This window comes from Narcine bancroftii, chromosome 1 (genome assembly GCF_036971445.1).
Source record: "Narcine bancroftii isolate sNarBan1 chromosome 1, sNarBan1.hap1, whole genome shotgun sequence".
NCBI classification, from domain to species: Eukaryota; Metazoa; Chordata; class Chondrichthyes; order Torpediniformes; family Narcinidae; genus Narcine; species Narcine bancroftii.
Genome location: NC_091469.1, coordinates 232,328,772 through 232,354,204, shown reverse-complemented (window position 1 = coordinate 232,354,204; position 25,433 = coordinate 232,328,772). Strand labels below are relative to the sequence as shown.

At 40.2% G+C, this 25,433-nt stretch overlaps 1 protein-coding gene and 1 long non-coding RNA gene across 4 annotated transcripts in view; one reads left to right on the top strand and one right to left on the bottom strand.

Annotated features, from left to right (window-relative positions):
* The window catches only part of man2a1 (mannosidase, alpha, class 2A, member 1), a 169,654-nt gene extending 155,193 nt beyond the window's left edge, over positions 1-14,461 (bottom strand). The window contains exons 1-2 of one of the 3 annotated variants that reach the window (XM_069892634.1): positions 13,764-14,461; positions 13,504-13,659 (exon numbers count right to left, since the gene is read on the bottom strand). In XM_069892634.1, the coding sequence (XP_069748735.1) occupies positions 13,504-13,638 (135 nt within the window). In that variant the 5' untranslated portion in view covers positions 13,639-13,659; positions 13,764-14,461. Of the gene's footprint in view, positions 1-10,328; positions 10,432-13,503 lie in introns of those variants that run through there. The other 2 variants (XM_069892624.1, XM_069892644.1) reach the window with 2 other exon arrangements.
* Positions 14,380-15,791, top strand: LOC138740269 (uncharacterized). The gene is made up of 2 exons (XR_011342781.1): positions 14,380-14,663; positions 15,516-15,791. It is a non-coding gene; the product is annotated as an uncharacterized lncRNA (long non-coding RNA).
* The last annotated feature ends 9,642 nt before the right edge of the window (positions 15,792-25,433 follow it).

Sequence of the window (25,433 nt, the reverse complement as noted above, 5' to 3'; positions counted from 1 at the left end):
CCCATGGGTAATGAGAATGCTGCATAAGCAAAGGAATTGCTCACATTAATGTTACGATCCCAGAGGACCCCAAAACCCAGCAGCAATAGAAGTTCTCCAAGACAAATGGTTACTTAAACAAAAGTTGCTTTTAATTATCTTTAAACATAAAAACAGGATCAAACTTTAACTTACTACTATCAACTTACTTAACCCCCTTCTAATTCTAAGCACACATGTATGTAATCTGTTTATGTTTATGTTTAGAAAAGTTCTTTGATTCACAGTCCAATCTCACTTCTCATTCCTCCAAGTTCACTGGTTGCAGGCAATTCTTATACTGTGCACAGAATTTAACAGTTCTAAATCTTCACCAGGCTTTGGTACTTGAAAGGCAAATGGTTACCACTCAGGAAGGTTCTTGTCGGTTTTCAGAGAGAGATTCGTTGGTCATTGGACACAAACAAATTCCTTCCGATCAGCCACTTCAGTGTCTTGCCTGATAAACACGAGGTGTTCCAGATGATAACCTCTTTCTTTCAGGTCACCACAGAATTCCTTTTCTGTTTCTCTTATTTCAAGTGAAACATTATATAGCCAGCCATTTCCTCTTGTATGGACCACAAGGGCTTTGAACAGGCTTTTTTTTTCTTTGAAATTTTATTTATTAATTTTAACATACGAAGAAAGTAGGCTTTGAACAGGCTGAAGTCAGAACTCACAACCAATATTCAAAATGGGGTTTTACCATAAGATTGCCATCTTGTCATGTTCCAGTCACAGCCACTGCTACAGATCTGTACAACTCTCTGTCACTCAGAGAAAAACTGGTTTGACTCTCTCTGCTTGCAAAACCACATGACCCTCCTAGAATAGCAAACTGGATTCAGATAGACTGTGCCACCGGACCTAATCTTCCGAGTTCATTCACCTGTTGCTTTTCAAAACAATAATCCATCACTCCACAGCATGTCTAATTACCACCCACTTGTGAAGTCCTTATAGGCATTCTTCAAAGTTTTTGCAAAGGCACTCAGAGCCTGGACTGTCTGGCTTGAGCCAAGCTCTAGCATTTTAAATGAGATCTGTTTTGGTGTTTGTTTGTGACCTACACTAAAAAGCCTGGCACAATTTATCTCCTTTAAAACATATCTATATACAATATAAAATATAACAATCTGTCACACTAAATCAGTCGAGACTCTCATATTTATGAAACAATATTGATTTAGATGAAATACTTGTCCTGCATATGCATTGTTTCTCTGTATGTGTATTATGTCTGGTTTTATATCTGCATGGCTTGCACCAAGGAGCAGAGAATGCTGTTTTGTCAGGTTGTATTTGTACAATCAGATGATAATCAACTTGACTTGAAAGTGGAAAGTTGCATCTTTAAAAATGTGGTTATGCATCTTTGCGGTCCAGGTGTTCCAGGCTTTGTGAAGAACCAGTGAGATGGTATTTATCATAGACCTGTGGCTGTGGTTGGCAAAATGGAATGGATCCACATCGCCTCTCAGAGAGGAGATATATGCTTCCACACCAGCCTCTCAAAACTCTTCATCACTGTGTCCCACTAGTCAGCAGAAATTTAGATAGGTTACCACACTCTTCTTGGGCACTGGTATGATAAAGGCCTATTTGAAATAGATGAGTACCACGCCCTTTCAGAGAGACATTGAGGATATCAGTGAATACATTGGCCAGTTGGTCAGCGCAGGCTTTCAGTACTCCAGACCGGATGCTCTCCTTAGTTCATTCTTCTGAAGGTAGCCCGCAAGTCATCTTCAGATACTGACAGTATCTGAAGATCATCAGTGGACATGGGGTTGCACAGTGGTTCTTTCTTGTTTTGGTGGTCAGGCATTGAGCTCATCTGGGAGTGACATTTTGGTGTCTCCTATTGCACAAATTTGGTTTTGTAGTAGGTTATGTCATTTAGGCCTTTCCATTCTCATCAGAAATCTCCACTTTGCCCAGAAGATGGCTCTCCGTAGGTCAGACCTGCACCTTGTGTAGTGTTCTGGATATCTGGATGTAAATGTCTGAGTTTTGGCTCTCAGTAGGTGCTGGATTTTATTGTTCATCCAGGGCTACTGGTCAGGGAAAACCTTAAACAATTTGGTGAGGATACACTCTTCCACAGCTGTTTTGATAGATCTGTGATAGCCGTGGTGTAATTCAGATCCTTAGTTTAGTTCTTGAACATCAATCAATCAATCAACCCATTCACTCTAGTGAGACCTGTAAACCATTCTTCAATCTCCCACGTCCACCTTCTGGCTGCCCTGATCTCTGGAGTCTCTCTTTTTGGTTCTTTCTGTATGCAGGTAGAAGAAGCACTGCCAGGTGATCTGACTTGCCAAAATGTGGTCTTCAGAAATAACATTTCAAGAAGAATCTCAAAATATTAATTGACCTAGAGAATTCGACCTCTGAGTATATTTGTCTACTGGTTTTACCAGTATAACCTGATGAAAAAGTGTTCTCCAGTCCATGGTGCAAAACAGTGCAAACTCATGTACATGGAAAACACATTTTTATTGTTTGGAATGAAGGCAGTGTGGCTGCAGAGGCTGCAGGAGCGCTGGATGCAAAGCCATGGACACTCTGGGTGGGCTCTCTTTTGCTTCTCTTTCTCTGGCTGTGAAGGGGCACAGGGCAATTTCTTCTGATAGCAAATTTTTGTCTGCCTTACATTAGACTAAAGGAAATATTTTTAAGATCATATTTTGTGTTTTATCACAAGACAAAATAATCTTGAAACACAGTCAATGATATATTAAAATAAATATCTGTAGCAGCGACTACACTGCTAACTGAAGGATCGCACAACCAGACGGGTTGAGTTCAATGAGCAAAAACTGATTTATTGCAGACTGCCTGGCTGGTCTTATACTCCCAGCCCAAACCCGGCTGAGAACTGGCTGGGGGCCCCGACGTCACCGGGGCGTCACTTGGGTCATCAAGCACGGGCTTCTAAGCCCGGTGCAGAGGTCGGGAGGAAACCCCCGACTGCACCATGTTGGCCGGCTGCCCTGCTGCGTGCATGACAAGTGGGGCTGGTTCACCTGCCTAATGGCGTACCGCCACATATCATTAATAAATAAATTGTAGAGTCTCAGAAAGCAGTTTTAGCTGTTCGGCAGTCTCATTGCTCATGGGAAGAAGCTGTTCTTCAGCTTGGAGATTCTGGCTGTGGTACTTCTGTATCTTTTTCCTAATAAGAGTAGCTGGAAGATGTTGCAAGTGGGTGTTAATGGTCCTCCCTAATTGTGCAAGACCTCTTTAAACAATGATTCTGGTAAATAAATCAGATTGATTGGGGGGAGGGGGTGGACGCAGAGGGAGAACTCAGTGATCCTCTTTGCTGTTATTTTGGTCCTGTGATCCACTGCTCTACAGCAACAGTACCATACTGTGATGCATCCAGCCAGGACACTCTCTATAGAGCTCTTGAGGAAAGTTGACAGTACAAGATAGCTAGTAACCTTGCTCATCTCAGCCTTCTAAGAATGTGCAGTCACTGTTCCACCTTCCTGACAAGAGAGGAGATGTGTATTCATTGAAAATTTACCAGAATGCATTTAGAGCAGTGGTTCTCAACCTTTTTCTTTCCATTCACATACCACCTTAAGCAATCCCTTACTAATCAGAGCACCTATGGAATGGGGAATACTTAAAGTGGCATGTGAGTTGTAAGAAAAAGGTTAAGAACCACTGATCTAGAGTTAGATTGGAGAAGGAGAACTGTTGTTCTTGGAATAAAGAGACTTGAGGAGTGATGTGATAGTGTCATACTATGTTGTGACAGGTTTAGATAAGGTATGAAAAAAGGCTATTCCTATGACAACATGCTACAACAACCAGGAGACAGATGCAAGGTTAAGCAGAATAAATGATAGAAGAAGAATAAAACCAAAAGGAAGTTTTTTTTTGAATTAAAATGTGGCATACCATAATGGCTTAAAATCTACTTTCTATGAAGAAAGGAGGAGATGTTAAATGATTTCAAAATTTAATTGGATAGGTACTAGAGGGAACTACATGGTTAAGGCCACAGCAGGATAAAAGGTCAATCTGTTTTTCTCTACGAAGAGTCAGCACAGAGTTAATAAGCATACAATCTCTTGTGCTCCAATGACACATGTATAACTTAAAATAAAGAGCTGTTTATGATCTGTGCACATGTTCACTCAAGTCCAAAGATGGAGAGACCTTTTGTAAGCATATATTACATGTCACGCCTTATAGCAAAGCGAAGGGATCCATGTTAATATTTACTCAGATTAAATTTGCAAAATAACTTTAAGTGAAATCCTTTCTCAAGCAGAATTTTTGTAATTGATTTTTAAGGAGTGGAAACTATAATCACAGAAAGATGTCAATATTGATCAGCTAATACTTTTTTTAAAAATCACATCTTGCCTTCACAACAGCACCTAATAGCCTGAATATGCTTGGGATTGTCTGATCTCAGAAGCTAAGCAAGTACAGGACTGGTCAGTACTTGGAGGGAAGACTACCCAGGTGCTGTAGGTTTCTGTGAGGTGCACTGTACAAAGTGGTGACCTTCTGTCTGCCTTATAGTATGCAAAAGTTCAAGAATTTCATGGATGTTACATTCTAAATGTATTACAGTATTACATGACAATAATGGAACCTTTATCAATTATTAAAAATGAACTCCATTTGATAATATGCAGTATAGTTTTCTCTGCTAAGATAAATAATTCCAGATAATTTCTTTCCATGTGGCAGAACTTCTGGCAATTATTTTAGCTGGTATTAGAATAAAATTATTCTACTGGATTTTATTTACATGACCAATAATTTTTCAGGTAGTTTAGCTTTCATGTGAAATTTGAACATAGCATTTATAAGTTTTAAAATTATCAAAAATTATGAAGATTCTAAGAAATTATTCCAAGATAGAGGTGGGGAGATAAAGCAATCTTGTCTAACCAAGATCTTAAATTGAAGGATAAAGTTTAAAATGGTTTAAAAAAAGTGGTTATAGGGGATAAATTCAGAATCCAGCAAAAGAGGATTAAAAAGAGATCAAGAGGAAAATAAATTATGAGGCAAACAAGTGAGAAATATGAAATTGCCAACTGTATTTAAAAAGGGGAAAGGTCAAAGTAAACAAGTTTTTTTTAAATCATGCAGGGAAAACAGAAATAGTCATGAGAAACAAGAAAATGGTAGAGAAGTTTTGCAGTTTCATTGCATGAGTCCTCACTCAGAAATAACTGCAAACTCTCTCCCCCCACCCCCCCCCCCCCATAAAAGAAGGGTGAGGATTTAAATCCCTTCACTGGTTGTGCCTTGCAGCTCCAACAACTTGGGTTTGATCCTAACTCAGGTGCTGTGTGGAATTTGCACATTTTACTTTCAACTGCTGCAACCGTGACTGCTGTCCCGCATCGGACTTGTCAGCCACAAACGAGCCTGCAGCTGACGTGGACATTACCCCTCCATAAATCTTCGTCCGCAAAGCCAAGCCAAAGAAAGAAAGAAGACTTTCAACTGTGTGCTCCAGTTTCTCCCCACATCCCAACAACATGCTCTTAGATTAAATATCAACTGCAAATCACCCTAAATGAAGTGGAAAAAGAATTAAAGTGTGTAGGCTTATGCTGCAATGCTACAAGAAAACGGGAAATGGGGTTGACTTGATTGTTTTGCATGACAGATGGCATGGACTCAATGAGCTGAACAGCCTCTTCTTGTTTCAAGTACATAAATTAGAAAGTATCACACAGAATTGCTATTTGGTAAATTTGCAAGGCTGCTCATAACCCAAATCTGATGTTTTGCATCCTAGGGTCCTAAAATGCAGAGATAAGGGTATATTGGTTAGTAACTTCCATAAATCCTTAGATTTGAGGAGGAGAACGGAGGATTGGAAAACTGCTAATATGATAGCTTTATTCAAATTGGTTGTTAGCAGAGAATTGCAAGTTATCTTAACTATCATTGAAAAAATATGTAAATCAATTATTGAACTAATAGCAGAACTTTGTAAATCATAATCCAATGAAGCAGAGTCAATCTTGCTCCATGAAAGGTAAATCATATCAGGCAAAATTATTAGAGCCAAAGTGAATAGATGGAAACAAGTTGATTTACTGTTTGCATTTTCAAAAGATGCTGGACAAGGTACAGACAAACTGTTACTTCTCAAGTTGATTTACTGTTGGAAGAAAGATATTAGCAAGGGTAGATGATTTAACTGGCAGGAAACACTGGCTCAGAGTAAGAGGGTTACTTTCGAATTGGCAACCTGTAACCAGTGGGGTTGTTGCAGGCATCTGTGCTTGGACCTCAGTCGTTTATTAAAATATATTAATTATATTAATGATTCAGAGGAAAAGAGGCAAGAGGCCATATTTGGAATGATACAAAAGAAGGAGGGAAGGCTAGCTGTGAGGAATAGAGCACAGTTAGCACCAATGATCAGGACCAGACTGGGGTCTGTACTTTCTCCCCGTGTCTGTGTGGGTTTTCTCTGGGGGCTCCAGTTTCCTCTCACCATTAAAAAGCATACCGGGGGTGTCGGTTAATGGGGTCTAAATTGGACAGCATGGACTCGTGGGCCAAAATGGCCTGTTACTGTGCTGTATGTCTAAAAAAATTTTTTTTAATTGTTTACAGATACTGATAGATTATGTGAGTAGGTAAAAACATGGCAAATGAAGGAAAATGTGAAGTTCTTCATAATTAAGAATGATAAAACTATTATTTAATGAGAAAGGTTACAGAAAGATACAGTACAAAGGGACTTGGAAACATTTCAACATAAAATTTAATTTAGGAAGGCTACTGGACAGCTGGCTTTTATTTCACAGAGGTAGATAATAAAAAAGGAGGGAATTCTTAATACAATTACACAAAGTTCTAGTGAGGCTGCATCCAGACCACCACATTTGGTCCCCTTATTTATAATAAGCAACATGTACTCTTTCTAGAGAAATTTCAGAGAAGATTCACCAGAATAATCCTGGGAATGGTGATATCGTCTTTAGAGGAGTGGTTGAACAAATATGCTAGGATAAACAGTGGAAGAACATGGTCTAATATTACCAGAGAGTTCATTTAAGACTGAGATGACAAAGAATTGTTTTCCTCAATGGATTGTGAGTCTTTAGAATTGCTTCACAAGAAATCAGTAGAGGATGAAACTTGCAATACATTGAAAGAGGAGATAGATTTGTAATCAATAAGGGAATTATGGGCAAACAATAGGATTACCAAGGAAATTTAAATCAGCCATAATTTAATTTAATTGCATAGCAGGTTCAAGGGGCCAAATGGCTTATTCCCATTCCTATTTTTGAAATGCTAATATACACACAATTAATGAATTGTAAAGAGGTGGAATGGAGAAGTTCTTACACAGTAGCTCTTGTTATCTGCTGGAAGGATAGATGATAAGTTGAAAGCCACAAACATACTCTTCATGGCCTACAATGAAGTATGAATAATGTGTCAGCATTAATTGTATAGCAATAACTTCCCAATGTCACTTTCTCTTTTGACCTACAACTTAATCAACTTTTTGATTTTCTTTCATTTAAAACATAGAATAAAGAACAGCATGGGCCATGATGTTGTTCCTCCCTACATAAATCTATTCAACAATAATTTAACCATTCCTTCCCTCACAACGCATCACTCTCCAGTATTGTCACATCCATGTGCAATCAAGGAGTCTTTTAAATGCCCCTACTGTATCAGCCTTTCCCACAACCTCCTGCAATGGATTCCAGGCACCACCACTTTTGGTTGTCCACCTTATCTATGCCTCTCAGTCTTCTACAACTCTATTGAAGCCCCTCTCATTCTTCAGCACTCCAAAGAGAAAAGCCCAGCTTGCTCACCCTTTCTTCATCAGACATTCACCAATCCAGGCAGATCCTGGTGAATCTCGTCTACCCCTTCTCTAAAACATCTTTCCTCTAATAAGAGGACCAAAACGGAGCACCACATTCTAAGCATGCTCCAACTAGAGTTTTGTAGATATCTTCAATATTACATCAAGGTTCTTAACTCAATACCTCAACTAATGAAGGTCTGCATACCATACGCCTTCTTAACCATCGTATCAACATGCATGGGAAACCTATTGACTTGGACCCAAAATACCTTTGTTCCTCCAGACTGCTAAGAATCCTGCCATTAGACAATGTACTCTGCCTTCAAGTTCAATCTTCAAAAGTGTATCACTTCACATTTTTATGTATCGAATTCCATCTGCCACTTCTCAGCCTAACTCTGCATCCCGTTGAGTCCGATCACAATCATTTACACTATCCACCTTATGTAATCTGCAAACTTGTTGACCCACCCCTCGACTCTTCACAAAAGTGGTTTATGAAAAATGACAAAGAAGAGGGGTCCTAGAACAGATCCCTGCAGAACACCACTAGTCACGGACCTCCAGGCAGAACCATTTTATTACTATCCAGTTCCAAATCCACACAGCCAAGTTTCAATGGACTCCATGCCTCATGACTTTCTGGATGAGCCTTTACCACAGGAACCTTGTCAAACACCTTCCTAAAAGCCATGTACACCACATCCTCAGGCCTCATCAATTTATTTTGTCATAATCTCAGAAAAGTTGAAGTATATATATTTTCTGTATTATTACATGACAATAAAAGGAACCTCTGAACATTTTTCTTCTTGGGTGATATGGCTTTAGGCACCTGTTTTCCTCCAACATGCCAAATACACATTGATTGGTAGATTAATAAGATTAACTGCAAATTGTCTCTCGAATAGGTGGCAAGGGAATCAAGGGAGGAAGAGTTGATGTTGATACAAGAGGAAAATGGGATTAATGATACTTGACAGTCAGCAGAGATTTTTAAAAAAGTTTAAGCACAGTAACATGCCATTTCAGCCCACGAGTCCATGCTGCCCAATTTACCTACATCCCCAGTATTTTTTGAATGGTGTGATGAAACCCATGCAGAAATGGGGAAAATGTACAAACTCTTTACAGACAATGTGGGATTCAAACTCCGAACTGGTGCTGTAAAGGCGTTGCACTAACCGCGACGCAGTTAGTTTTCCATGTTGCACGACTTTATGATAAATATCTTCAGACATCATCAATTAGGCCAGCACTTACTGATTGTCTCTTAAAAATATCATCTAGTGGTAAGACCAGGATTTGTTTCCCATGGAGCTTGCAAAGCTATTTGCAAGAACAGTTAATAAAAAAAATCAAACACATTCATGGATCTGGTGTTACATATAAAGTTTTTTTAAAAAAAAACAGGCAAGGATGAAATTTCCACCCCTGAAGTAAATTAATGAACCTGATAAGTTGTTTTAAAAATAATAATCAAGTAGTAGCATTTTATTCCATGTTTATTAAAATAGCTGAATTTAAATTCACCAGCTACAATGGCAGGATTTAAAACCACAAGCTATCAATAATATCGACCTCAGCATACTTGTTACTTACTTTTTGGAGGAGAGCAATGGACTTCTGATCAGCCTATAAATAATTTGGTTGCTACTCCAGGGAAAATCCCATTTCTCTCCCCTTCTTGTTCACACACAGACATCTGACACCTGTTCTCACAAACCTAAAGAAGGAGTGGCATATGACAAATTTGGTTCTGCTGCACTTCTCCACCATTGTGAATGATGAGCCACCAGCTTCATTGTTATTTTGACAATAAAAATCAGGGCCAATAAACTGTTATTTCTTCTTCAGATGTAAATTGTGTCTATGTTCCGATAAGTTCTTACTTCAAAGATTTTCATCATTCGTTTAAATTAAAGCCTTTGTTTTTTTTTAAATTAGATCACATACAATTCAGAGTATCTGACAGAGTTGGATATACTTAAATAAATCTAAACAAGACCATCCTGGTGTCTTAAAAGTCATTGCATTCTATAATACAGATCAGAATGCATCTTGTGCTTGCGTTTTATAAATCTCTGGAAAAATGGAGTGCAAACATACCCAACATGGCCCTCATCTTGATGGCAGCCTGTATGTTTGCTACCTCAAGCTGTGCATAGACCATGAATGTGATAACAGCGTAATTGCTTAAATTTATATTAACACATGTCAGTACAGGTTCCCTGGCCCACAGCATCTGACCAATAGAAGTCTCCTGCATAATAAATGAACCCTTCCCTCCCTCCCTCACAATCCATAACCCCACCCCTTTTGTCTTACATTCATGTATCTAAGAGGCTCTCACATGTCCCTGCTGTATCAGCCTCAACCACTACCCCAGCTGTCCATTCAAAGTGCCCACTACTCTCTGCATAGAAAACCTACTTCTGCCATCTCCCCTGAACATTTCTATACTCACCATAAAGAGATTGGCCATTGCAACCTTGTGGAAAAAGGTGGAGGCTGTCCATATTTGTTCTTAGTGTTGTGAAAAATTGGTCTGGCCCTATTGTCAGAGAACATTGCTTTCAACTGCCTCTTGAAGAACACTTGGTACAGAATAGCACTTTAAACCACAGATCAATTACAGAGTGATCTCTAAATAGAATGTCTGAAAAGAAATGCAGGAAAATTAGATCGTGGCTATTTTGCGTGGCTTCTTTAGCTGTGGATCAAAGTCCTCTGACAGAATGCCTTATCACTAGAACTTTCTAACATGGGCCAAAACATCTTCTTCTAGTGAAAAGAGGACACTCTATGAGATCTGTCATTATGATTGGAGTCTCAATGATTACACTAGAGATAAGACCTTCATCCATTTAATTAACTCAAATGGAAATGTTGGCACTGTCATTCAGCTTTATATTTGTTGCTCTTTCAAGTCATTTTCTGTAAATAATGAAGCTCCAGAAAGTAATATGCTGGTCTTTTGCAGAGGTTCAGCAAAAACCTGATGCATAAATACAGAACCTAGGAATGTAAACACAACACATGGAGATACCAATATCAATTGCAGTTGGATGATCCAAAATTGGTGAAAGATACCCTCTATACCAGTGGCTCTCAACCTTTTCCTTTCCACTCACATACCACTTTAAGTAATCCCAATGCCATTGGTCCTCTGTGATTAATAAGAGATTGCTTAAGGTGGTATGTGGATGGGAAGGGAAGGTTGAGAATCACTGCTCTTGACCCAATTGTTATTGAAATATTTTGCCTGATAAAAATTGTCATTGGCCCATTTCCTTTGGAGTTATGAAACCGTGCACATAACGAGTCAATTAGGTACAATCAAAACAGTGATTTTCAAACTTTTTCTTTCGACCCACATACCACCTTAAGCAATCCCTTCCTCATCACAGAGCACACAGGGCATAGGGAATACTTAAAGTGGTATATAAATGGAAAGAAAAAGGTTGAGAACCATTGCTGTCGACTGCTGAAGTTCATGAGTCATCCACCGCAAATGCTGTAATTTGGTATCATTTAACACTCAAGGCTAGGCTGAAAGACACCCTGAAGTTTGCTGCAGCCATTGCAAAAGCTTCATGAGGAAAGGTTCTCCTGCCTTTGGAATCTATATTTAAAAAAATCTATGGACTGCTTCCTCGAGGAACAACGTTATACTGACCAACATTTTATTTAAAAGTGCCACTTAAAAGTTCTATATTTTACATATTTGCAACATTTATGCACATTTTGAAATTAAAATATAATTTAGCAAAACAATAGAAGCATTCCATTTATCATATGAGCCATTACAAATTTAAAAATAGGCCATTCCTATAGCTATCAAGATTCTGAGAGGCATAGATAAGGTAGACAGCCAGAACCTTTTCCCAGGGCAGGAGTTGCAAATGCCAGAGGACATCTGTACAAAGTGAAGGGAGACATCAGGGGCAAGTTTTTTTAAAAAAACAAAGAGTTGTGGGTGACCTGAATGCCTTGCCAGGGGTGCTGGTGGAGGATGACACATTAGGGACATTTAAGAGTCCTAGACAGCCTCATGTATGATAGAAAAAAATAAGAGGGTAATGAGGTAGAGAGAGTTTTTTTGGTAGGAATATATAGGTCAGTACAACATTGAAGGCCAAAGGGCCTGTATTCTGCTGTAGTGTTCTATCCATACAAGAAAGGAGATTGGAAAAGTAAGGCAATGATAGCACCCATTTTCTTGGTGCATCAAGATCATTAACCAAAGAGATGACTGTGGACTTCAGGAGAAGTCAGGGGAACACGAGCCAGTCCTCATCGAGGGTGCAGTGGCAGAGAAGGTCAAGAACTTCAAGTTCCTGGGTGTCAACATTTCCGAGGATCTATCCTGGAGCGTCCACGGTGATGCAATCACAAAGAAAGCTCACCAGCGGCTATACTTGTGAGGTGTGAGGAGATTCAGAAGACTCTGGTAAACTTCTACAGGTGTATTGTGGAGTGCATTCTGGCCGGTTGCATTGCTGCCTGGTACGGAGGTGTCAACTCTCAGGACAAGAATGAACTCCAGAGAGTTGTTAACTCAGCCTGTCCTCCATCGAGGACATCTGCACAAGCCTTTATCCTCAAAGGCTCCCACCATACAGACTATGCCCTCTTGACTCTGCTACCATTGGGGAAAAGGTATAGGAGCCTAGAGGCGGCACAAGGACAGCTTCTTCTCCGCCACCATCAGATTCCTGAATAATCAGTGAACCACAGAGACACTGCCTGACTTTTTGTGCACTATTATTTTATTTTTTTTAATAGCAAGGCAGAGTCCGCAAGCATCGGATCCACGCTGCTGAAGACCCAACTGCGCTGGGTGGGTCACGTCTCCAGAATGGAGGACCATCGCCGTCCCAAGATCGTGTTCTATGGCGAGCTCTCCACTGGCCACCACCGAGACAGAGGTGCACCAAAGAAGAGGTACAAGGACTGCTTAAAGAAATCTCTTGGTGCCTGCCCCATTGACCCCGGCCAGTGGGTTGATCTCGCCTCCAACCGTGCATCTTGGCGCCTCACAGTTCGGCGGGCAGCCACCTCCTTTGAAGAAGACCGCCGAGCCCACCTCATTGACAAAAGACAAAGGAGGAAAAACCCAACCCACCAATTTTCCCTTGCCACCGTGCCCGCCTGTCCCGCATCGGACTCGTCAAGTCACCAACGAGCGTGCGGCAGACGCGGACATACCCCTCCATAAATCTTCGTACGCGAAGCCAAGCCAAAGAAGAATGTCTTAAGGTGATAACGTGCATGTTTGCACTATGATCCTGTGCAAAACACTGAATTTCCCGGCTTGCTTAGGACAATAAATCCTGATTCTGTACAGTATTATGCAGTCAAGTTAATATCGAGTTATTTTTAATGTAACTTTACAACTGCCACAAAGTTTTCTAACATAAAGTAATGTCATTTTTAAATTTCATCCGAAAATTAAAAAAATTAGGTGAGAATTTATTTTGTATTGGAGAAAACCTCCCCTCTTTTGAGGCAGAACCTCACGAACATGAATAAACCTGGGCAGAGTTGATGGAAATGGCTTAAAATGAGCTCAACTGTAGGCAACGTGAAGAGTGCACAGCCCGGCCTGGGTGACCACGAAGAAGCTGGACATCCCTTACCTTGGGAGAGGTCATTCCTTTCCTAATCTCCTTTCGGTGGTCGAACTGAACGTGGTCGAGCATCAAGTACAAGGAGAAGATCACCACGCAGAATATGGCACTTCCAAATATAGTGAACTTCCTGCTGAGTTTCATGTTGACCCAAGGTTTTCACGCCTGAAGAAACACGCAGGCGTAAATCTCTCCACAAAATTAAAAACCCGTCGAAAGCTCCTCCTTTTTTAAAAAAAAACGACCGCCGAGAGGCAGAAGGAACGAACCCGTCTTCTTGTCAGGATTTGCTCGGCGTTTTCCCAACACGTCTCTCCCCTCCTCCCAAGTCACGGGATAGAAGGGCCGCTTCGCCGTTCGGTCGGCGGCCCGGGAAAGGGGTCTCGGGCAGGAGCAGAGGTGCTCTTTCCTCTTCTTCCGCAGGCGACGAGCCGCCCTCGATTCTCAGCGCAATCCCCAGCGAGGCGGTCCCAATTCAGGATGACCCCTGATATACGCGGCCTTGCGCAATCCCCCCCCCTCCCCTCCCCTCCCCTCCCGGCGGCGGAGTCCGTATTCAAAACGTCAAGCACTTTTTGGGATGAAATCCTTTGGAAACTAATGACCAGTTGTCCTGCTGTGCCATTGCAAAAATCAACCCGGGCTGAACCGCTCTCTTTCCGCCTTCCCCTCAGCGGTGACCCGATCGAACGTTTTTGGTCCGAACGGTTCGAGCCCGGGTTTCTCGCAATGCTGGACCCAAGTGAATCCGATCACTGCCCCGCCCGAGAACCGATCCGGATTGTTCACGGGAAGATGCACAATGCTCTCGCCACGATTTCACGAAGAGATACGGTGGATGCACAACTGGGCGGGCGGGCGGGGAGGGGTGAGTTCTTGGCTGCTCGCTCTCCTTGGTGCACGGTTCTCGGGCGCCGAGACGTCAACTGCAGCAGCTTCCGCCATTCGGGACGGTGGCTCCACGTCATCTTTGGCGCCGAGCTGCTCCATAGGCTCGCTTGAATCACGTGCATCTTTCAAGCTGCCCCTGGATGCTCCAATCCACCCGGGCCGCGATTAATGAAAGTAGAGCGTCCGTGTCTCGGCCGGGCCGCCGCGCGCTGCTGCTGTGGCCCGCGCGCCAGCCTCCGGGGGCTGCTGCGGGACGCTGTTTGCCGGCCGGCGCGGAGGTGCTGGCGGAACAGGGGTGGGTGGGGGGTTGAGGCGGATCGTGGGGCGATGGGAAGACCCGTGCCCGTCAAAGTAGATGTGGAAGAAAAATATGTTCAAAGTGACTGAAAGTCCCGGCGGTAGGGATGGAGGAGGTGGACGTGTAATGTAGGTAGGGCCCTCGTGTGCCCCTGGACGTGTAATGTAGGTAGGGCCCTCTTGTGCCCCTGGACGTGTAATGTTGGTAGGGCCCTCTTGTGCCCCTGGACGTGTAATGTAGGTAGGGCCCTCGTGTGCCCCTGGACGTGTAATGTTGGTAGGGCCCTCGTGTGCCCCTGGACGTGTAATGTTGGTAGGGCCCTCTTGTGCCCCTGGACGTGTAATGTAGGTAGGGCCCTCGTGTGCCCCTGGACGTGTAATGTAGGTAGGGCCCTCTTGTGCCCCTGGACGTGTAATGTTGGTAGGGCCCTCTTGTGCCCCTGGACGTGTAATGTAGGTAGGGCCCTCGTGTGCCCCTGGACGTGTAATGTTGGTAGGGCCCTCGTGTGCCCCTGGACGTGTAATGTAGGTAGGGCCCTCTTGTGCCCCTGGACGTGTAATGTTGGTAGGGCCCTCTTGTGCCCCTGGACGTGTAATGTAGGTAGGGCCCTCGTGTGCCCCTGGACGTGTAATGTTGGTAGGGCCCTCTTGTGCCCCTGGACGTGTAATGTAGGTAGGGCCCTCGTGTGCCCCTGGACGTGTAATGTTGGTAGGGCCCTCTTGTCCCCCTGGACGTGTAATGTAGGTAGGACCCTCTTGTGCCCCATGGCAGTGTTCTTGGAGCACATCGATGATTTTTCTTGACCTTGATCATTCGTTCTGTTTGTTTTCAGGCGTCCAGTTTTGGGGTAAATTGCATCCCCCCCCCCCCCCCATCCAGCCTGATGAATGCCCTCAACCATCAATTGACAATCGTTAAGTTTGCCATCAGACCCACGCCAAGAATGATCCCCGGACAAAGCAGGGCATCAAGCCACGAAGCAAACTATTGAAGAAGGACTCTTTCAATGTTTTTCTCAGCAGGGCTGCTCCCCTAAAAAAATGTAAAGACTGCAGTGGTGCCCTGTTTTTACATGTGCAGTTGAGAATAAAAGGATTAACTTGCTCAATCCAGCACATTGGCTTTTTGGTATGGAGGAGGTTGGAAAAAAAATGATTGTGAAATGCTATTGTTTTCCAGAAAGGCTGATGGAAGGAATCTTCTGTTGCTACCCAACAGCCTAACTTTTGTGCGCTTTTGGTTCCACAACTTTGATGTCCACCTCGAGTTCTGTGTACACCACCTGCTTCTGTTCCACCTTCTCTCATATTTTCTAATTTTAATACTTTGTCCATCTGTTGATTTCTGGTTTTATAGTTTCTTTTTAAGTGACATTGGGTTAGGGTTCACATTAATTGATCATTTCCTAATTTTATTTTGTCATTGTGTGAATGAACCAAAGAAGTTTTTTTTCCCTCCCAACAGTTTATTTTTACTCCAAATTCCAGTATTTGCATTCTCTTGTCTCTCATTTCTCCATTTGCAGATGATTGGGAGAGCGTTTGCTCACTTTGCAATGGATAGGGGAGTTGTTTTTGCTGCCTCCTGCAGATAGTGCATATCTCTGAAGTACCAGTAAGACATGAACTTTGTGCCAAATTTAAGGTCTTGATATGATTTTTTTTCTCCAAGACCTAATTGCTACATTTGCACTCTTAAGGATGATGGTGCATTTCTTCACATCTACCTATGGTGGTGACGACAGGTTGCTTCTTGTCGCTCCTTCATTTGGGTTCGGATTTCCTTTTGTTATGGAATGGAGGTGACATAGATTGAACAGTTTCCATCCAGAATCTGCACAGTGGAGCCGAATGAGGTACTTCTAAAAATTTCAGAGGAACCTCTATGATCCATAGCTTTCAGGGAATGGACAGCTCAGTCACACCCTCACAGACCGGCATACAAAACTCTACATCAAAGCTGCAGATAGAATGGCCTCCCAAATATTTCTGTCCTCTTTCATGGACAACAGCATTGCTGGAGAGTCTGGACCAGCCAATTCCCCTGGAGAAGCTGACTGACTGCATCCGTTCCTTTGGGTCAGTAAAACTGGAAGCAATGGCTTGCCTGCTGAGTTGTATACATGGCTCTGTGGGCCTGGGGCTGGACCTCTGGAAGTATACAATGCTATGTTCCTGACAGGATGCATTAGAGTTAGGATTAGAGAAGGGTATCATCACACTAATCTTGAAACCAAAAGGGGAGAATAAAGACATCGGGAATTGGAGACCCATTTCATTGTTAAACATCCACTACAAAATTGTGAGGCAGGTGATACATCCAGACCAAACCGAGACAGGAAAATTTCTGACAGCCTCACACTTCTCAAATATCATTGCCTATGTGCAGGACAACTGGTCAGTTTAGACCAGTAGTTTTCAAACTTTTTCTTTCCAGTCACATACCACTTTAAGTAATCCCTATGCCATAGGTGCTCTGTGATTAGTAAGGGATTACATAGTGGTATGTAAATTGGTGGGGGGGGGGGGGGAGATTGAGAGCCACTGCTCTAGAACCAGTTGTTACTAAAATATTTTGCTTGAGAAAAATGGTCAATGGCCCATTTCCTTTGGAGTACTGAAATCGTGCATATAACGAGTCAATCAGTCACGATTAAAAACAGTAGTTTTCAAACTTTTCTCTCATATCACTTTAAGTAATCCCTTACCAATCACAAACACCTATGGCATAAAGATTACTTAAGGTGGTTATGTAAGTGGTAAAAAAAAGTTTGAAAACTACTGGTTTAGACCAAGAGAAGCTTTTGACCAGATATAGTACACAAACATGATGGTGGGCATGCTCTTCACGATGGGCTTTGGGGAAGGAAACTGAAATTTGATTAAACTGCTCTCCACTGGCATCAATGGGTGGGAAATAGATTGCTTCCCCATCAAATCTGGAGACAGGTTGCTTGCTCTCTCGTCTTGTGAGCTGCATAGAGCCCTTTGCTGAATCCATCAGAAAGGATGATGGCATAAAAGGATTGACATTGCCATGCAGTGGAGGCACTCTGGTCAAAGCCTCCCTGTACCTGGTCAACATGTCGTCTTCTGTTCAGACACACAATTAGTCTGCAGACTGACCAGCATCTGTGGCCATTTTGAGTCTCCCTTGGGAGCAAGGGTAAACTGTCAGAGAGAGGCAATGCTCTTTGGTTACTGGCCTGACTGGTCTATCATACTCTTCACAGATCTGACTACATGTGGTTGGGATCTGGTTTGGAGGGGCCGAGGTGTGCAACAAAAATTGGAGTGGAACCCAAAGGTCCACCAGAAGTTGAGTCTGTGGGTGTAGCGCTTCCTCTCAATTACAGGGAAGAGCTTGGTCATCAGGTGCAAGGTGCTGTAATAGCACTGTGCCGGATTTGAACTTGGGTGACTGCACTGTAATAGTGTTGGGCTAATGGCACATCCTTACTAGACAGCACTCTGTGTCTGTTGTGGACTTGTATGATTTAGATTTCATGGCATTTTGAATTTGAAGGTAAGGTCCCCCATGAGATATTCAGAAAGTCAGGAGGCATGCAGTCCATGGAACCTTGGCTTGTGAAAAAGGCAGAGAGTAGTAGTGGACAGATCGTCTTCTTCCTGGAAGTCGGTGACTAATGGAGTTCTGCAAGGATCTGTTCATCAGATTTACTAGGGTGTTACCTGGACTTCAAGAACTGAGTTACAGGAAAAGGGTAAACAGATTAGGACTTTATTCTCTGGAGCATAGAAGAATGAGGAGAGATTTCATAGAGGTATTTAAAATTGGGGGGGATAGACAGATGTGCTTTTTTCCACTGGTTGGTTTAGTGGGAAAATTCACACAAGTCCTTTTCACATTGGCTAACCAGTAAATTTGCTGTTCCATGAATCAGTTCAAGAAGCTGTTTTTTTGCCATTCACACTGGACCAATGTTAACTATTTTTTTGTGGTCTTTTTGCACTCACCACCCGGGATCCCAGAGTGGAGGGGTGCCTGACCACCAGAAATGTACTGAGTGATGCATCGAGCAATGGCAAACCTACCCTCCCAGAATTCTGTGCGGCAGAGAAATCCCTCTATGAGTGCTCCGTGCATACAGCCCTTTCATTATGCCAAGGCATACTGGGACACGAGCTTTAAAGGAAATGGCATTTAGTTACGTGCCTACATGCAGGGTTTTTTTTTCTCTCACCCCCCCCCCCCCCATCTCTCACAGACATCTCTCTATCCTTGATTGTTGCACTTGTGATGTGATACTTGTAGATATATTTGGGAGATAATTGGTAAAATTAGAGTAGGTTACATACATTCACACATTTTAAAACATTTTATTTGAAATGCTGAAGAATTCATATTCAGTGACTTTACAGAAACTATGGAGAATGCTATGTGCATTTGACAAGTAGGTGCTAATTGAAATGATGTCATGAAATGAATGGACTGGAAACAGGTCATCTGTGTTGAACATTTTTACAAGACTTCTGACCTTTCTGCAAAGTGCTCACTCGAAGATCATTGAGAGGTTTATTTACCTAAAACAACAAATGGGAGCAGAAGACTAACTCCTACTGTTTGCTGGAGAAGGAAGGGGTTTTGCAAGTGAGAGAGAGGGGGACATGTGGCTAGTAGTTGGAATCTGAGATGGAGAGAGAGTGACAGCTGAAACAAGCAGGAGAAGCTGGTTGGAAGTGAAACAGAAACTCCAGAGTGGTGGATGGCTGGAAGTGATATCTGTCTGATGTTTCTCTTGGAATGAGGCGAACAGAAAGGAACTTTGTGCTAGTCTGAAAGAAAGGTTGTCATCTGGTGAACCCTGATGGGGCATGTTTCATCAGCAAGACATTGAGGTGACTAATGGTGGTACCTCAGTTGTGGAAATCATGGAACAACAAATCTCTCTCTGCAAACCTACAAAGAACCTTCCTGAGCGGTAAACATTTTCCTTTCGAACGCTAAAGCCTGGGGAACTTTATACATGTTAAAATTCTGTGCACAGTACAAGAATTGCCTGCAACCAGTGAACTTTGAAGAATGAAAAGTGAGATTGAACTGTGAACCAAAGAACTTTAATTAAATTTACACACACATCACATACATGTGTGCTTAGAATTAGAAGGGGGTTAAGTTGGGTTAGTTAAGTTAATAGAGAAAAGTTAAAGTTTGATTCTCTTTTCATGTTTAAAGATGATTAAAAACAACTTTTGATTAAATAACTACTTGTCTTGGTAAATGTCTATTGCTGCTGGGTTTTGGGGTCCTTTGGGCTCATTCTTCTTTCTTTGGCTTGGCTTCGCGGACGAAGATTTATGGAGGGGGTAAAAAGTCCACGTCAGCTGCAGGCTCGTTTGTGGCTGACAAGTCCGATGCGGGACAGGCAGACACGATTGCAGCGGTTGCAGGGGAAAATTGGTTGGTTGGGGTTGGGTGTTGGGTTTTTCCTCCTTTGCCTTTTGTCAGTGAGGTGGGCTCTGCGGTCTTCTTCAAAGGAGGTTGCTGCCCGCCAAACTGTGAGGCGCCAAGATGCACGGTTTGAGGCGTTATCAGCCCACTGGCGGTGGTCAATGTGGCAGGCACCAAGAGATTTCTTTAGGCAGTCCTTGTACCTTTTCTTTGGTGCACCTCTGTCACGGTGGCCAGTGGAGAGCTCGCCATATAACACGATCTTGGGAAGGCGATGGTCCTCCATTCTGGAGACGTGACCCATCCAGCGCAGCTGGATCTTCAGCAGCGTGGACTCGATGCTGTCGACCTCTGCCATCTCGAGTATTTCGACGTTAGGGATGTAAGCGCTCCAATGGATGTTGAGGATGGAGCGGAGACAATGCTGGTGGAAGCGTTCTAGGTATACACTAGATATACCCACCTTGTGTGTATTTCATCCTTGCTGTGAATTTCCAATGCGTGCTATAAATTGTGTGCATATGTGTTTTATTGGCGCTACCACTTTCCCACAGTCATTTATAAATTGTACATGTATTTTCCCATTCCCTATGATTTTCTGATACTTGAGTAGATTTATATAGATTGGCACAACAACATGGATGAAGGGCTTGAGCTGTGCAGTACATAATGCTTAATTATGTTTTAATTAAGCATGAATAATTTTATTTAAATGCCAAATCATAATACATTAATTAGGATTTAGTTAATTGAATACAAATTTTAAACTGTAACCACTGAAAACGCAGTGGTGGCTGATGGAACAAAATAACAACACAGTTGCAGGTAAATCAGAATTTGTTTACTGAAGTCACACGCATATTCTTTTAAAACATTGAACCACACACACCACATTATGATGTCCTGTGCCAGTTCGCTAGACTTCTGGGAATCGTAGTCCATCTATAGTGCAGCTACATGCCCCACCCATCCTGAGAACCGGCATTATCACCTGGTAGATTTTTGGGAGGTTGATCCCTGCATTGAACTGGCTGTTGAATCGGGGCAGTTATGTCAACATGAGCAGGTTTGAGCCTGTCAATTGCTTATTTTTAAAATGTTTCAATGCAAACAAAATTCAATAATATAACATTAATCGTTTAGTCATGCATAGTGATAGAATAAAATGGACTTTGAGATTTTTCTCCCCAACTCCCTTCCCTCCAAAAATAATAAAAAGAAAGAACACCTATCGCTACATATATAATATTGTTCGTGTATACAAATTCATTGATTATGATCACAGTCGCTAATTGAGAGTGGTAGGTAAGGTGGAAGAGGTGGATGGAAATGTATTCATAAAATCCATATATGGTTTTCACATATAAAAATTTTCAATTCGATTCCTTAAAACTATATGTTATTTTTTCCAAGGTATACAATTTTGCATTTCACTATGGCATCTACTTAATGATACTGCCTTTTCAGTTTTTCATGTTATTGCTATCTATACATTTCTTTGCAGTTGCTATTGCAATACTTAAAAATTTCTCTTGACATTTATCCAATTTGAACTTTACATCCTTTTCATATATATTCTCAAGTAAAAATATTCTTGGATTCTGTTGTATCTTTATCTTCATAATTTGGCCTAGTAAAACACTCAAATCATTCCAGAACATTTCCATTTTTTCACAAGACCACACTGAATGAAAAAAAAAGTCCCTATTTCTTTTGTACATTGAAAACACTTATTGGAATAATTAGAATTAAGTCCTTTTAATTTTTGTGAAATATATAATTGATAGAGAATTATATTGGACCATTTGGTATCTGGCATTAACTGTATTCGTAGCACTTTCTTGACACAATTTTCCTCTTGAATTTGTATGTTTAAATCTTTTTCCCATCATATTTTTGATTTAGATCAATCTTTTTTCCTTATAATTTTATATACATATTAGTAATAAATTTCTTGACCATAAATGTATCTGTTATATCTTCAAATTGACTTTCTTTTGTAAGCCTCAAATCTGTTCCCAATATTTTTTTAAATACAATTTAACTGATAGTATGCAAAGATTGTATTATTTTGTATATTATATTTATCTTTTAATTGTTCAAAAGTTAAAAAGAATGATCCTAAGAAAATTTTTTTAATCCTCTGTATACCTTTACTATACCAATTATAAAATAAAGAATTATTGAATGTAAAAGGAATAAGTTGATTTTATTTTAACAACATTTTTGGTAGTTGGGTAGTGGTACACATCTCTGTAAGTGAACCGGCCCCGTTTGTACAGCCGTGCTGGCAGGGCAGCTGCAGAAGATGGTGGCGTTGGGGCTTGCTCATTGCCTCGTGGCTCAGCCCACAGCTTGCAACCCGGGCCATGTGATGATGTCACCGCTGCGCAGGGCGGAACTCCCATTAGCCTTAATGGGGCGCGCACAAAATTCAAATAAGCAGTTCTACTGGAAACCCCACCGAGTTCAGTGGTGTGTTTTCTGTGTTGTAGTGGCCGCTACAGTTGATAGTTTTAAAGTCCTTTCTCCATATGAATTTGATTCCATATTTTAAATATACGTTTTAAAATTAATATCTCCTTATTGCCTTTAAACAACTCCATTTCTCCAAACTATTCCATTTATATAAAATTTATTCTGGGATAGATTCTCCAATGTTATTCATTTCAATCTGAACCCAAGCTGTTTTTTCACCCCTTTGATAACAAGAGGACAAGAATTTCAATTGAGCTGCTTTAAAATAATTCTTAAAATTTGGTCATCTTAGTTCACCCTGATCAAATTTCCACTTTAATTTTTTGGGACCAACTCTTGACATTTTACCTTTCCAAATAAATTCTCATATCATTTTATTCAAACTTTGAAAAAATTATTCTGGTATATGGATGGGTGATAATTGAAATAATATGGTATTCTCGGAAAAATATTCATTTTAATACAATCCACCCATCCTATTAGCATTATTGGTAAATCTTTCCATCTTCTCAAGTCTTCTTCCATCTTTGGTAATAATGGTAAATAATTTAAACAAATTATATTTCTATTAATTTTTATTCCTAAATATTTGATTACATAATTTTGTCACTTAAATTTTATCAATCTTTTATACTGAGAATAATCCATATCTACCATAGGCATCACCTCATTTTTATCAACATTAACTTTATAACCCGATACTAATCCATATTCTTTTAATCTCTAATCTCTCATTCAACTTATTTAACAATATTTCTGGTCTTGTTAAATATATTATAACATCATCTGCAAATAGGCTAATATTATGTTCATTATTGCCTACTTTAAATCCTTTAATTTCTCCATCAGTTCTAATTATTTATGGTAATGGTTCAATTGATAATGCAAATAGAAAGAGTAATAATGGGCAACCTTGTCTGGAAGACCTTTCTAACAAAAAGGTTTTGATATTTATTCGTAATCATTTTTGCTTTTAGCTGGTCGTATAATGCCTTTATCCAATTTATTAAAATATTTTGGATGTCAAAAACATTGTGTTTCAAATAAAAAGTCCCATTCCAATCTGTCAAATACTTTCTCTGCATCTACCACCAACTCTGGAATCTTTATATTTTGCACTATATTTTAATATAGTTAAATTTTAATATAGTTTAATTAAAAAATTTAACTATGTTGTCTGCTGCTCTTCTATTAATAAAACCAGTTTGATCCATATTTATTAATTTTGGTAAAAATTTCAACTAACCTATTAGCTAATAATTTTGATATGATTTTATAATCCATATTCAATGGTGATATAGGTCTATATGAAGAAGGTTGTAAACAATCTTTCCCTTCGGAATTACTGTTATTTACACTTTTAAATTATTCTGGCAAATCATGTACCTCTTTCATTTGGTCTAATACCTCCACTAATACAGGTCTTAATAACTCCTTAAATTCTTTATAAAACTCTGGAGGAAAATCATCTTCACTTGGTGCTTTATTATTTTGTAAAGATGTTAGGGCCTCATAAACTTCTATTTCAGAAAAATTATTGGACAACTTTAGTTCTTCATCATCTTTTAGTGCAGGCAATTTAACTTTTTCTCAAATACTCTTTTATTTTGTTGTTACCTTTCAAAGATTCTGAATGATAAAGTTTAGCATAAAATTCCTTAAAATTATCATTTGTTTCCTGTGGTTTATAAGTAAGCTGGGCTATAGGTTTTTTAATTGCAGTTATTGTTCTAGAAATATGTTTCATTTTTACTTGCCATGCTAAGTCTGCATGTGCCCTTTCACCCAACTCATAATATTTTTCTCATGATCTCTTATCTCTCTCCATTCTATAAGTATTAATTTCTTAGACTAACAATTTTCTATTCTCCTCATCTCTTTGCACTTGTATTTCCTTCTCCAATTTTATTATTTCTTCAACTGGTCTACTTCTTTCATATTCTTTCTTTACTTTTGAAGTATAACTTATTGTTTGACCTCTTATATATGCCTTCATAGAGTCCCATATTGTAAACTTTTTTGCTCTTCTAATAAAATTGACAAAATTAAAGCTGAATGATACGATAAAGCACTCGCTTCATGTTCCACCCTTTGTAATTTATGTTGAAATTGTGTAGAAATAAGAAACATATCTCTTTGTGAATATATTTTGAATCGAAATGAATAAAAGGAATAGTCCATTTCATTTGGATGAATTCTTCTCCAAATATCCACTAGATCCATATCTTTCATTAAATTTACTACTATTTTTGCTACTTTATTTTTTGTCGTTTTATCTCCTGATCTATCCACTTTAGGGTCTAAAGCAAAATTAAAATCTTCCCCTAATATAACTTTTCACTTGGCATTTGATAATTGCATAAAAACATCTTGTATAAATTTACCATCATTTTCATTTGATGCCTACATATTCATTAAGATTCATTGTTTCGAGTAAATCCAACAATTTACCATAACATATCTTCCAACTATATCTACACTAGTATTTAATATTTTTACTAGTAATTTTTGTGTTTATCAATATTGCTGTACCTCTGGCCATAGAATTAAACAATGATGCTATTACAATTCCTACCCAGTCTCCTTTTAATTCTTCATGTTCTTTTTCTGTCAAATGTGTTTCTTGTAAAAAGGCAATGTCTACCTTAATTTTTTTCATATATACTAATAATTTTTTCCATTTTATTTGGTTCTGAATCCCATTACTATTAATACTAATAAAATTCAATTTTTAAGCTATCAACTCTTCCACTAAATTTATTAACCACCCATCTTTCCACTCCCATTTCCTCTCATATTTAAAACATTAATAGTATATTTCATAATATTGTATCTAGGTGTATTAAGAATGGAAACAAAA